The 14649-nt window shown below is 43.6% G+C and overlaps 1 protein-coding gene across 5 annotated transcripts in view; it reads right to left on the bottom strand.

The window, feature by feature from the left end:
- Positions 1 to 254: 254 nt before the first annotated feature.
- The window catches only part of LOC117884789 (UDP-glucuronosyltransferase 1-6-like), a 107991-nt gene continuing 93596 nt past the window's right edge, over positions 255 to 14649 (bottom strand). For 4 of the 5 annotated variants that reach the window (XM_034785587.1, XM_034785586.1, XM_034785583.1 and 1 more), the window contains exons 2-5: positions 8431 to 8562; positions 8000 to 8087; positions 4510 to 4729; positions 255 to 1334 (exon numbers count right to left, since the gene is read on the bottom strand). In XM_034785587.1, the coding sequence (XP_034641478.1) occupies positions 1037 to 1334; positions 4510 to 4729; positions 8000 to 8087; positions 8431 to 8562 (738 nt within the window). In that variant the 3' untranslated portion in view covers positions 255 to 1036. Of the gene's footprint in view, positions 1335 to 4509; positions 4730 to 7999; positions 8088 to 8430; positions 8563 to 11478; positions 12471 to 14649 lie in introns of those variants that run through there. The other variant, XM_034785585.1, reaches the window with a different exon arrangement.

The raw sequence follows: 14649 nt of genomic DNA, 5'->3' as shown, positions 1-14649 counted from the left end.
TCTAATTTTTCTGTGCATGCTTGGAAACCTAACACACACAGAACTACGTTGTCTTGGTCTTTCCTGCTTTTTCTGTGGTGAGGACTTCAGGAGCTATTCTTTATATGTTAAGATGGTTTTAATTGAGGATGTAGGTCTGTCATGCTCAACTACATCAAGTTTTTCTGTCCTGCTAGTCCTCAGTGCAAAGATTACTGCATGTGAAGAGATGATGAGGCCCATATGTCTCAAATCAAAAAAGAGAACTGTTGTTGTTGTTCTTATTATTTGGGGTTTATTTGTACAGATTTTTGTTTGGTTTATTTTTAACAGAATATCAAGAACAAAGATCAAATCAGTTGACTACAGTGCTCCAAGTTCAGTACTCCAGCTGGGGTGAAACTTGATTGGGCAGTGGTGGCTCAATAATACTTTCAAATGGAAAATTTGTTCACATTCAGTGTATTTGAAACACAGTTCAGACAATGACAGATTGACCTGGGCAGAACAAATAGCATTCTCTATTTCCAGTCAACAGGCTGCATTCTATCCCTCACTTAAAACAACACTTGGCACTTATGTAACAACTTTCATCCAAAGATCTCGAAGTGCTTTATAAATATGATGCATCAGACACTCACACACTAGAGTGATGGGCACCATAGTGGTACCAAGGTAGAAATGTTATCCCCATCGCACAGATGAGAAAACTGAGGCACAGAGAAGAACCTTTCCCCAAGTCAGATAGTGAGTGAGCAACACAGCAGGAAATGGAACCCAGGAGTCCCATTAATATTCTGAGCACTACACCGTAGCATTATGGTGTGAATTATCTTTAACAATCAAACAAGCGTTGAACAAAGCTTTCAAAAATATTCTGAATTAATTGGAGACAAAATCAAAACATGCAACAGCAAAACACGGTGCTGCTATTTAAAGGGAGTATGCTCTGAATAATTTCTGAGATCACCACCAAAAATGACTTTACTGGGACTGTGCTCAGGAGAGCTCTACATTCCCTAAGGTCTGGAGCTGTGCCCCATCTCCAACCCCTTCATTACTCTGCCTTTGATTTGCTCGATTTGCTCACTCTTCCTTTTTTACAGAAACACTTCCGGCAGCAGAACAGGCAGCACTTCAGAGAGATAAAGGTGGCAACGAGCACGACAGCCATGAGAAAAGCAATGACATCCAGAGAGTGGTACTGGATCCAGTTGAGATCATGGGCTGCAGGCCGCAAATGCTGGGCCCCCTTGTGTCTCATCACAAACTCGACCCAATACACCGCGAGATCAAGGGGATGGATAGGTCTGTCGAGGTGAAGAGCTGAGAGACGCATGATATTTTCTTTATAGCTACAAAGAGAAGAAATGAAATGTTTTAAATACTTTTTTTTATTTAGAAAGTTAGAGGATTATTTATATCCATAGAAATAAATCCCACAGAGATCCATCAGTTAACATTCTTCTCATGCCATATGCACTGAGGGTTTTATTCCCCATCTGTGTCTTAAACCCTCTTAAGAAAAGAGAGACATTTTAAGTGGCATCCAGGTTGTGAACTGGGGATGGCAGTGTTAACATTGACAAAGAAAGCGGGCAGTAGAGAAGGTTTAAGAGGAAAAATCAGGATCTTGGTTTTTGCTATGTTAAGCTTAAACTTCAGCGAGACCTCTGGGAAGGGGTATCTAGAGGGCAGGCTGAAATGTGGGATTTCAGGGGAGGAGACCAGTCATGGCAGAGAAATCTATTTATAAATCATCAGCCGAGAGATGGTAGCTGAAGCTATGCAAGCAGATAAGGGCACCTGGGGACATGATGTAGAAGAGAAGGTGTCATAAATATAGAGGGAAGGGTAACAATCTTGATGTATGCAGTAGCATAAAATCCCTCCTTGGCAGCTGTACTAAATTGCCTTACCTGTAAGGGGTTAATCAGTTCAAATAACCTAGTTGGCATCTGACTAGAAGAACCAATGAAGAAAGAAGATACTTTCAAATCTGGGGGGGTGGGGGGGGAAGGAGAATTTGTTTGTTGTTCTCTTTGTTGTTTCCCCTCCAGACGGAGGGAGAGACCAAGCAGGTACAACATCTCCTGAAAATATACCTGGAATAATCGCCTAAAATTACAAAAATTGTAAGTAGGGCAAGGAAATGCGTTAGGTTATTTTTTTGTTTTGCTTGTGAACTTTCCTATGCTACAGAGGTAGTTTTATTCCTGTTTTTGTAACTGTGAAGCTGAGCCAGAGGGGAATCCTCTGTGTTTTAAATCTTTTTATTACCCTGTAAAGTTACCTTCCATCATGATTTTGCAGGTGGGATTCTTTTATTTTTTTCCTTATAAATAAAGTTCTTCTTTTAAGAACCTGATTGATTTTTAGTGTCCTGAAGACAAAGGGTCTGGTCTGTACTCACATTTCTAAGGCAATTGGTTGGTATATAAGTCTCAAGCCTCCCTGGGAAAGGGGGTGAATGGGTTTGGGGGGATATTTTGGGGGGATAGGGATTCCAAGTGACCCTTCCCTGAATTTTTGTGTAAATCTTTTGGTGGTGGCAGCAATACCATCCAAGGACAAGGAAAGAAATTTGTGCCTTGAGGAAGTTTTAACTTAAGCTGGCAGAATATAAGCTTAGGGGGTCTTTCATGTGGGTCCCCATATCTGTAACCCAGAGTTCAGAGTGGGGGGGAACCCTGACAGAAGGCCAAGGACCAAGTTCTGTGCATTCTGCGGGAGAGAGGTGGAGGAGACTCCCCTTCCTTGGGTTGCCTACCAAATCTTAGAATAGCTAGGTAGTTGGGACACTGCCTATTGCGCTGCCCGGTAATGTCACATTTATTCCTTGTGTGTCCCACATTGCTATCTACCTGCTGTCTCTTGTCTTATCTTTGTATTGTAAGCTCATTGGGACAAGACACCATCTTTCTGTTCTGGGTTTGTACAACACCTAGCTCAGGGAGGTCCTGGCCCATAACTGGGTCTCGGTGCTACAATAATGTACTAAGATATCCAAGAGAGACCAGTTTCAAGAAAGCCCAAGGAGAGCAGAGTGTCCAGTAGAAGGGAATTGCACTGAAACAGCAGAAGAATCAAGGAGGATAAGGATGGAGTATTGGGCCCAAATCTGGCCAGAAGGGGATCATCAGTGGCCTGAGGGAGGATAGTCTTGAGTTGAGTGGAGCAGAGAGGGTGGAAGCCAGACTGGCGAGGAATTGGAGGAAAGGAAGTCAAGACAGTCGCTATAAATCTCTGTTAGATAAATTTAGAGGTGAAAGGTGAAGAGGCGGCACTTGGAGAAATAGACAGGGTCTCTTGGAAGCCTTGAGAATCCAGTGTGGGCGGCTTAATTATAGACAAACTATTTAAAAAGGTTAAGTTCTCCTCAAACTGAAGTTAATGGGCTCATTCGCATTTACCCTGGTCTACCAGACAGCTACTCTAAATGTAACCTAATCTTGTGTGAGACAGCCAGCATGGGAGGATGAGTCAACTCCACATGGCCCTTGGCAGTGAGTGGATCAAAATCCTTTCCTGGTTTCTTTCTGTACATGTTCCATCTCAGCTGCTGTGCAAGCCAAGAGACATCGCTGACCTGCATTTCCTTTGTAGTGCCCAACCAAGCAGCATTTGATTGTGCCTGATGCTGCTGCTTGCAAACAGATAGAAAGATGAGTTGACTGAGAAAACTCTGGTCTATATAGTAAATTAATGCTATAGTTAATGTCTATAAAACATGACAGGTTGGCCATTATAAAGTAATCCTTTAAGGATGTTCCGCAACAGAACCATAGCTTTGCTCGATATAAGCCAATGTATGGGAGTGACTATGCAAATGAGATGATGTAATGCTGATATGGGCAGGACAATCATTAATGTTTAGCCATCTTCGACATTCTGCAGCATTTTGCTGACATTCACTGTACATTACAGCAAGTCAGGAAATCAGGTCAACCTCCCTGGAAAAACATTCCAATAAAGCATTTTTGTTTGAAAATGTTCAGTGGAACACTTGGGTTCTTTGATGAAAATTTGTGAACTGGAACAAACATTTCTGTTTAAAATTTTCAGTTTGTTTGGATTTTTGACTTTTTCCCTCCCTTTACGTCCATTTCCTGCCTGGAAAAGAAGAGAAAAAAGGGGGAAACCTCCACATTTTTATTGCTGTCTTCACATTCTCCAAGAAGCTTGACACTTTTGGCTTTAATCATGTGACGTACCTTGAAAAATTGTTTTCTTCTACCGTATATATGCCACACCCACTTGAGCATTGCATCATCTCATTTGCATACTTAAGCCCCTTCTAGATACCTATAATTAGAGACCCTGACGAGGAAAGTCCTGCAGTAATGGGGAAAATACTAGCCCCCTAATGCTAATACATTGGTGTATAAATCCTGATTGCTGAGTGATACATAACATGGTAATATGACAAGGGTAGTGCTTAGTGTTCAATTTAACTGGAAACCAATGAGCCAGCATTATATTCAATAGCCCTAAAATGAAGATGACACATTTATATCTGCTGTTACTGACCTTTTATCGTTAATCACTGCATTCAATGCATCTGATAGGTCCTTAGAAGTCATTTCAAGTACATTCAGCGTCACTCCCGCACCCCGGGACTCTATCCGCTTAGCATTGTCCATCTGGTCTCCAAATAATGGCATCAGAACCATCGGCACTCCATTGCATATCCCCTCATAGATTCCATGTGAGCCTCCGTGGGTGATAAAGGCACGGGCTTTGGGATGAGCTGTGAGGGCGAGGTAGACGTATTACTGTAGCAGACTGCTTGCTCAGCCATTACTGGTTAATTCTTTAAGCTGCAGGAGGCACACTATTAGATGTGCTTTCGGTACAACGGCATCGGTGATTATAAATATAGAACATGACAACACTGGAGTGCAGGTCACATGGGAATTGCTCCTGGACAATCTTCAGGATTACAATTATCTGTGAGGGAGTGGACCTTAAAGGTCTCAGAGGTTCTGCTAGGTTTGGATAATCTTTGCAAAGCTTTGAATCGTATGTAAAACTTTTGAGATCTTGGAGTGAAATCCTGGCCCCACTAAAAACAATGAAAGTTTTGCCATTGACTTCTGTGAGGTCAGGATTTCACCCTTATCCTTCAACCTTAGTTAATCTTTCCATTCTCAGTCAGATCTTTCCTTTCCCTAGATTCCTATCTCTTCCCACAAGTCCTGTCATCCTTACTTCTCCCCTCAATCTCTAACAAACTTTGGTAATTTCCCCTTTCTTCTCTCCAGTTCTCAGACCTCTCATGGAACTCCCCATAAGCTCTGACATCAAGCAGACCCCTGCTCATTCTGGATCCTGTTGAGAGGTCTGCAGTCTCTCTCTTGGACCCAGTGCATTATCTGGTTTGAATTTGGCAGGTCTTGGTGATTCACCTGTCAGCCATGTTCTAGCAGGGACTGTGGACATCTGGGAAGTCCAAGAGAACACGGGAGCTGCATCAAATAGGACACTGGTTCCACTGAGACTGTGGGATTTAATGAGATCACCAGGGAGAAGAGTGAGGTGAGGAAGGGGGTGATTTCCCTAACTAAGGTCTGGGAATGGCTCCGACATAAGGGTGAGTTCTTATTTTTACAGAACCAATAAGTACATCCCTAGAAAAGATCTAATACAGAAGTTCTCAATCTTTTTCTGAGCCGCCCCCTCCCCCCCCCGAACAGGGCCCAGGGGGGAAAGGGACTCGGGGCTCCGGGTCGGGGGTGGGACTTCTATTTTAGGGTGGCGGCAGGAGCTGGCAGGGCTTGGGCCAGCTCTGCACAGCAGGGTCCATGGAGGCAGCACCACCTCCACCCCCTGACTCACCTAAGCAGGCCACCCAGCCTATCTGGGTTGTGTGTGTGGTGGGGGTTCAGCTGAAAAAGTTTGAAAACTGCTCAGGGGGCAGGCAGGGAGCAGCTAGGGGCTGTGTGTAGGCAGGGTGTAGCTCAGGGTGCAGGGAGGGGATAACTAGGGGCTGTGTTCGGGCACGGGAGGTAGCTCAGGGTGCAGGGAGGAGGTAGCTAGTGGCTATGTGTGGGCAGTGGGGTAGCTCAGGGTGCAGGCAGGGCGTAGCTAGGGGTTGTGTGCAGGCAGGGAGGTACCTAATGGTGCAGATGGGATTACTAGGGGCTGTATGGGTACAGGGGGTAGCTCAGGATGTAGGCGGGGGTAGCTAGGGGCTGTGTGTGGATGGGGGATAGCTCAGGGTGCAGGCAGGGGGTAGCTAGGGACTGTGTGCAGCCGGGGGGGAGAGGGGAGTAGCTCAGGGTGCAGGCAGGGGGTAGTTAGGGCTGTGTGCTAGGAGGACTCCCCTGTGGTTGCTGCTCCCCAAGGGCTCTGTCAGCCACAGAGTGGGGTCACCTTACTTGGGCGGCTCTTATCTGCTGCGTGAGCTGAGGACAGGCACAACCAGCAGCAGCAGCAGCAGATGGGGGAATGCCCTGGCTGCCTGCTCCATGACATCAGCCAGAGCAGCAGCTGCCCACAGTGCCTGACTCCAGTTGCCCACGTCCGACCTGGCCAGGGGGTGGGAACTTGGGTGCGAGAAGAGGAGGGGGGGTGGAGCTGCCCCCTAGTCTGCCCCGCTCTGGCATTGTAGTGGGGGGACAGGCAGCCAGTGCTCGGGATTTCAGTCGCGGGGTCCCACAGCCCCCTGAAAGGGCTCACGAACCCCTAGGGTGACACGGACCCCCGGTTGAGAACCGCTGATCTAATAAACTCCGTGTACAGCAGTTACCATGTGAATTTCATAATCTAGCAGACAAAGGTATAACAAGAGGTAATGGCTGGAAGATGAAGCTAGTCAAATTTAGAATAGAAATAAGGCACACGTTTTTAGCAGTGAGGATAATTAACCAGTGGAACCTAACGCTGTGCCTTAAGTGCCTGCTGAGACTGTGGGGGGGGAGGGAGGGCAGAGTGAAGGCAGCCAGCTTCAGCAGTGTTACTGAGCATGCTCAGTCCATGTGCTCAAGCCAAGCCGCAAATGTGGGGGGGCATATGATCCTGCATGCCCCCCCATGCATCGCCTCTGTTGTAGGGGATTCTATGTCACTGGCAATTTTAAAATCAAGACTGGAGGTTTTTCTAAAACATTTGCTGTGGTTTCAAACAGGAATTAATCCAAGGACGTCCTATGTTATACAGGAGGTCAGACTAGTTGATTACAATGGTCCCTTATTCATAGACTTTAAGGCCAGAAAGGACCATCATGATCATCTAGTCTGACCTCCTTCACATCACAGGCCACGGAATCTCACCCAGCCTCTCCTGTAACACACCCATAACTTCTGGCTGAGTTACTGAAGTCCTCAAATCATTATGTAAAGAATTCAAATTACAGAGAATCCATCATTAACTCTAGTTTAAAGCATCAAGTGACTCGTGCCCCATGCTACAGAAGAAGGCAAAAAAATCCTAGGTTCCCTGCCAATCTGATCTGGGGAGAAATTCCTTCTGAACCTCAAATATGGCCATCAGTTAGACCCTGAGCATGTGGGCAAGACCCACCAGCCAGACACCTGGGAAAAAATTCTCTGTAGTAACTCAGAGTCCTCCCCTTCTAGTGTTCCATCACCGGCCGTTGCGGATATTTGCTAACAGCAGTCGCAGATGGGCCAAATGGCTTTTTAGGCAATCTTATCACACCATCCTCTCCATACACTTATCAAGATCAGTCTTGAAACCAGTTAGGTTTTTGTCTCTGCTGCTCCCTATGGAAGGCTGTTCGAGATTTTCACTTCTCGGATGGTTAGAAAATTTTGTCTAATTTCAAGCCTTAACTTTGTTGATGACCAGTTTATATCCATCTGTTCTTGTGCCAGCAGCATTAGTGCTTAACTTGAATAACTCCACTCCCTCCGTGGTATTTATCCCTCTGATGTATTATAGAGAGGCCCTTCTGGCTTTGGAATCTACAAACCTATGGTATTTATGACTATTCCCTTAGAGCATTATCAAATTAAAAGAAACCTACTTAATTGTTGCCTCTCCTGCCCAGACTTACCAAGTAGATCGTTCTGTGGCAGCCATTTGATTAGCTTTGTGTTGTTTGCAAGGTTGGGGGGTGTTTCTCCAGTGTACCTCCAAAGAACCTTTGGGAAATAATAAATGCAGCATTAATATTAAGCACTTGCCTCTTACAATTCTTCTGCTGTTGCTTCTTCCTGTAAACTGTGCTGTACAGCAGAGCAGATAAGCCCATGATGGACAAAATCTGTTTCGTCAAGGTTTGTGCTGAGCAGCGGAGATGGGGTTTTGTTTTGACATTAGAGGGGATGGAACAGGTTTTTGGTTATTGAAGCTATTTGTTGTGTTAAGTGTTATACCACACATTTACAAGTAAAAAAATAAATCAAATAATACAGAATCATAACCAGTGACTATATTTCAACATGTTATTCAACAGCTGTGCTAGAAAGATTCTTTTCCTCTTACTGTCTGAGGTATTGTTCCAAAGGCTTCAGCAATCTGCTTGGCTTTCTTCATGGGAATCTCAGAGACCATTGACCCCAAGGAGAAGACCACAAAGCCGTGTTCCCCAGAGGCATTCACAATGCTTTCAAATTCCTGCAAATACAAAGAAACCTCCAGTCAATGCTTTTCATTCTAATCCATGTCACAGGGCCATAATTCTGGTGCTTTGCAATCAAAGGGATCTCATCTTGACTAGCCTGGAAAGGAAATAATGTTAAAAGGCCAAATAATTCAGTATGGGTCTGATCCTATAAACATGTATGCATGTGAAAAAACATATGCATATGATTGTCTTGTTGAATCCTATGGGACAGCTTCCAAGAGTAAAAATTTTGCATTCAAGTGTTTGCAGGATTGGGGCATAAATCAAGACTCCGTATGGAAATAATTAAAGGTGCGGTGTACTAAATAAATAAAATATATGGAAAGTAAAGTAAAGGAAGATGCAATGCAAACCAAGTAGATAGATTAAACCATGGTCATATATTTCCTGGCACCCAAAAGCAGCTACATGCATTGTTTTCTTTTGACACACCAGAGGTGACAGGAAATTCAGGCTTAGGTCTGATGTTTCTCTTTTCAGATCACACAGTTGTGGAAACATGGTTGGTGTTTTTAAAGCTTAATGATGTAAACAATGGCCTGAAAAAAAGAGGCACCTTTAAATTCTTGACTTATCAGTTCTGTCTGGATCTTGAGAATATTGAAAATCCTGTAACTTTCTTTTCTTTTAAATAAAAAAAAAAATCTTTCACAGTTGCCTACACATGGACAGGTGGAAGATTTTGAGACCTGTACCACACAGAAAGGGCTAAATAGGAATCAGCAACTAACTGTGATGATATAAATAAGTGAAAAGCTAACTGCAAGGGCAAGTGAACCAATAAGGAATAAATGTCCTATTTCTTACCAATATGTTTTCCTTAAAGCCTGGGGAAGAGAGAGTGCCAGAATATTAATTTAAATTCAGACCCCTTTCAAAAGTTTTCCAGGGTGCACTGATGAATCTTTAAACAACATGGGGTGTGAAAGGCAAACTTTGTTAAATAAATTCATACAACTGTCAGGCTCTTTGTGAGTCCTGCTGTTGACCAGTTAATCCCTGGGTGCTAAGGGACCACCAGGATTGGCTGTCTTCATTCTTGTGTGACAAATTTATTATATGTTTTGTTGACTGGTTAAACCACAGTGACCTTTGTTACAGACTGGATCCTGAACAGGAGGGCAAACGATTTGCTGATGTCAGCAGTCCAGACACTGGGACACAGGCAAACAATTTCAGTGCATGACTTGGTATAAGGGGCCCATCCAAAGCCACATTCTCTATAGGACGTATTTAGTGATCTTCTTAGACATTGCAAACTAAATTCAGTATAATCTCCAGACCTGTTGGAATCAGGCCCGGATGCCCACACAAACAAGTGCACTTCTGTGCACAAATACGCTGGCCAGTGATAGGCTGCTGAGATTCCTTCCTAAACCCTGATCCAGCAGAACAGCTAAGAATGAATGCTGCTTCAGGCATGCGTGTAGTTCCATTGACTTCACTGGGACTGCTTACGCTAAAGTTACTCCTATGTTTAAGTGCTTTGCTAGACCAGGATCTGTTTTCCTGCCAGCAAAGACTACTTTCCTCAGGGGACTTCCCCTCACAAGCAATGGTTCAGAAAAAGTTTTTTTTCCTCAGTCCATCATCAGCACTCAGCAATCAGTAGTTCAGGATGATTTGACATTAGTGTTAGATACCTAAAGAATGCTGTTTATTGTGAATGCTGTCAGTTACACAGTGCTATAACCAACCACCACAATTTATTGGGCTACACATTTAAATGATGTCGATACATTTTCAGGGCTATATTCAGGTTCTTGTCTACTCTGTGCCATAAAGGGACCAAATTTCACAGCAACGATCCCTAAATTCCAAGGCACCAACCTCTAAATTCTGCATCAATGTCATGAAACATCCTTCACTCTCATTTTGGTATCTATACTGCCTCCCGCCCCGCCCCGCCCCCAGCACCCTCACTGTTGATGTAACAATTTGTCTATGATTCCACTATTGCAGTAGTGGTCACTTTTATTTCTGCTGTTTTCTTTCAGTTTGTTGTCTATGATAGTCTAACAACAATCTAGCCTTTTTAGGCTACTTTTAGCCTAGTCTCTTGTGTAAATGTGTTGATCTTCCTACATACTCTCACACAACTTTAAATTCTATTGCCTTATTTTTCTGCTTCATGCCATTCTTCACACACCAGAATAGACTGTGTGGATAGATTGTCAATATAATCCTGCATTCCTTGTGTACTCAAACTCCCCCCAGTTTCAAGGACTATACAAAGTACGCTAGATTGGATCATTCATTAGCAAACACTGCAGTATCACATACCAAATTATGTTGTCATGAGAATGTAGTGAACTAAGGCCTTGTCTACACTTAAATATTGTGTATAGTTACAAGTTGCCCTGTCAATCTACTGAGTGAAGCACATTTTTTAACCATCTCATTCTTCATCCCCCAACAGTATTCTGAGTTCCATGCCTGACTATACAACTACTTTATGTGAGGATGGTTCTTCATCTCTGAATGTCAGGTTGCTAGTTTGTCAAAATGAAGCTAGTACCCACCTACCTTGTATGAGTGCTGTCACTTAATTAATGTCTGTCCTACTCTTAGAAATACCTTCATGAAAGGTACCACTCTAATGCAAAGTTTCAATATTATTTGGTATGCTGGGTGACCCCACAAGTCTCATGAAGAAATATATGAAATGAGAATATTCTAAACAGTAAAACCCTAGCCTTCCATGTCTGGTTTTGTGGACAACTGAGGATCTCTCATTATACAAGTGACTATGTATGACTCTGAGAGGAATAGATATAACATGCTTTTCTAAGCCCTTCCATGCTGTCACTTCCTCACTTTTATTTTGTTTTAACCAATAGAAGCTTTATCTAATAGTGAGTGCTAGTAGGATAGTCCAGTTTTAATTGTTAAAAAAAAGAACTAACCTGAGATAATGGTTTCTCCTGGCCACAGTTTATGCCTCCAATTAAAACCATGTTGGGCATCACAGGCCTCGGATACTCAAACACAAAGTCATATCTCAAAAGCCAAATAGATGCATGACTTAAAAGCTCTGGCACTGTCACATCTTGTTGAAGGAACTCCCTGATCAGTTCTTCATGGGATGAATAAAGAAGGGAACAGCTCAAGAACTCTGATGAGCTGACTAAGACGTTCCACATACGCTGGGGAAATGTCATGTGGTCTGTATAGCTGGTGAAGAATTTGGGGATGTAAGAAGCAGAGTTTGGACACTGGGTGGCCTGGAATTCTAGCCCGCACGGAATTCCCCGTGAGAAGTAAACAGAAGGTAGGGACAAATATTCGGCTACTATTTGTCCACATAGAAACATAGGATCCATCAAGACAGCATCAAATGCACTTTCTTTGAGGTAGGTGATCAGCTCTTTGTTGGACAGAAGCTGTTTGCAGGAACTGAATAAGAGTGTCATAATATTTCCTATTCTTGCGACTGTTTTAGTGAACTTTTCCAGGAAAGGTTGAGGTGTAAATATTTGATGGCCCAGTCTTTTAAATTCTGCTTCCAAGTATTCCTTGGTGTATGGCACAGAGTATGTTTCCATTGTATAATGCTCTGATGGCTGTATCTGAACACTTACTTCTGGCACAACTGCTACTATTTCATGTCCTCTCTGCCGAAGCTGATGTACTACTGAATGCATGCTGAACCAGTGACTGCCATCTAGGGGAATCACCAAGAGCTTTTCCCCGTCAGAAAGGCTCCAAATGGGCAGAAAAAGTAGAATCCAGGCAGGTAGGTGACAAACCCCTTGAAACAGAGAAGCCATCTCACTAGATAAAGAAGACTTGTGCTGCAGTCAGTCAGTCAGGTTTTAGATGCATGCTCAACTATTGCAGGCAACACAGGAATTTGTTTTACTAGTGGCCTTCCAACCCTTATTCCTTCAGTTCTTAAATTAATGTTTGGTTTCCAATGAACTGGATGTTTACAGGAGCATGAGTGAGGCAATTTTTAACTTTTAGCTGGTCAAAGGTTGGTTATGGAATCTGACTGGACACCAAAGGATCAGAAAAAGCTGGAACAATGTAGGGAAATGTTGGTTTCCTGGGTTTGTGCATAACTTCAACATTAAGATGCTGGTGTGGGATGTTTCATTCCAAGATCTACTAGAATTGAGAATGTAAGAGAATACTTTGCCAACAATCCATGAGGTTATTAACTTATGGTTAATTATGCATAGAACTGAGCACATAATTTATTTTTGTTTTTTGTTTCCAGGTGTTTTTTTTTACCCTTGTTTGTTTTAAATAAATCTAGCTAAATTTCAAAATTAAGCATTTTGAAATGAAAAATTGAAATGAAAAATTCAACTTTTTTTCTAAATTTCCCCCCCTTTTTTTGTTTGTTTGAAACTATTCACAGATTTCAATCCAAATTCACCAAATTTCATTTGTCGGTGAATAAACTATTCATCCTAAAACTGTCACCCAACTCTAATTATCCACTCCCTGAGGTGACTGTGCAGTTCAATTGGACAACAGATGCACAAAGAAGCTGTACCGCTGCCCAAGGTGTTGGTTTTGTGCTTTCTGCTCCTGCTTTAAACAAAAAGATATTGAAAATCATTAAGATTGACTTGTTCACTGCTTGCTGGCTATCCCATGCTTTGTCAAACTCAGCTCATTGTGGAGTATCTTGGCAATGATCCAACCAATGATAAGGGTGTTTTTTTGGCCCACAAATGCTGCTCACTTTGTTATCTGGTTATTAGTATCATCCTGACTGTTTGTATTACACTCCCTCTTACAGATTCTGTCATTAGGACACAGCTGTGACCCCCCCCAGGGAGGAACTCCAGGATTTCAGTTTGAGAGTGGCACATATTCTCATTATGGAGTGAACCTAGTCTCACCATAGTTATATTCCAGTGTTGATCATGACACACATCCCCAATCATTACCCAAATGAAATACACTTTAAAATGTCACAAGTGTGAGCCTGTGCTCAGCTGGTTGCTTTTTCAGCAGTCTGAAACAAAATGAGTGTGCTTCAAAAATGAGGTATTTGTGTTTCCTAGAAATGATCTTCATTGCCTCTGGCTCCTATCTCAGAAATGGCTTATTAGGCTATGTCTACACTAGCACTTATTATGGCTGGAACAATTCCCTGGGGGCTATTTTTGCAGCCAAGGGTCAACAGAATGCAGCATGTTCCTCTTACATCCACGACATGTCCATAGCTCCAAGCAGGTGTCATAGAAACAGATATGCTGGTTTTGCAGCACTGGGGGAGTCACTAAATGCCCCTAAGGCAGCTTGAAGTCCCTACAGGCAGTCTCATTGTGGTAATTCCACATAACCTTTGCACAGATACTAAAGCACCATATACCATGTTTAAAAACCCATAATGCAAATGTCACAAGCTAAGCAAATCCCAGAGGGGTCAGGGGGAGACTAAAAAACCCAAACTGTATTACAACAGAGATTATATTAGGCACCTGAAGCTGGGGGCGCAGAAGACTAGAACGCTGTAGTTATAAACAAAGAGTGGAAAGCCCAGGTATTCTGGGTTAAAGTTATTCTTTTAACTCATCCCATACAACCCTTTGCCTCTTCTGATATGAAGATATGGTGCAGGCAAACTGGACACTGTGACAATCAGTGCCACGGGGACCCAGCTGCTTCCTTGTACGAGTCTTTTATCAAAATAGCCCCACTCTTACTACGCCACCTGAAGCGCACAACTGGAATAGAATGTATAAAGCCCCACCCCAGAGGCTACATAAGATGGAGCAATGCTAGGGTTACCATACGTCCTCTTTTTCCTGGACATGTCCGGCTTTTTGGCACTCAAACCCCCATCCGGGGGGAATTGCCAAAAAGCCGAACATGTCCGGGAAAATGGCGGCTCTGCTCCTCCCCTGACTCTTCGGCTCTGTTTAAGAGCCGAGCTGCCCGAGCGCTATGGGCTTCAGGCAGCCCCCTTGCCTCCGGACCCCAGCCGCCGGCCAGGCACTTCCCCTCCCGGGCTCCGGCGGCGCAGGGTCCGGAGGCATGGGGGCTGCCCGAAGCCGGTAGCGCTGGGGCAGCTCGGCTCTTAAACAGAGCCGAAGAGTCAGGGGAGGAGCAGAGCC

The sequence above is a fragment of the Trachemys scripta genome, chromosome 11 (assembly GCF_013100865.1).
Source record: "Trachemys scripta elegans isolate TJP31775 chromosome 11, CAS_Tse_1.0, whole genome shotgun sequence".
Lineage (NCBI taxonomy): Eukaryota > Metazoa > Chordata > Testudines > Emydidae > Trachemys > Trachemys scripta.
Note: the sequence above shows the minus strand (reverse complement) of the source record. Positions and strands in the feature narration are given on the sequence as shown.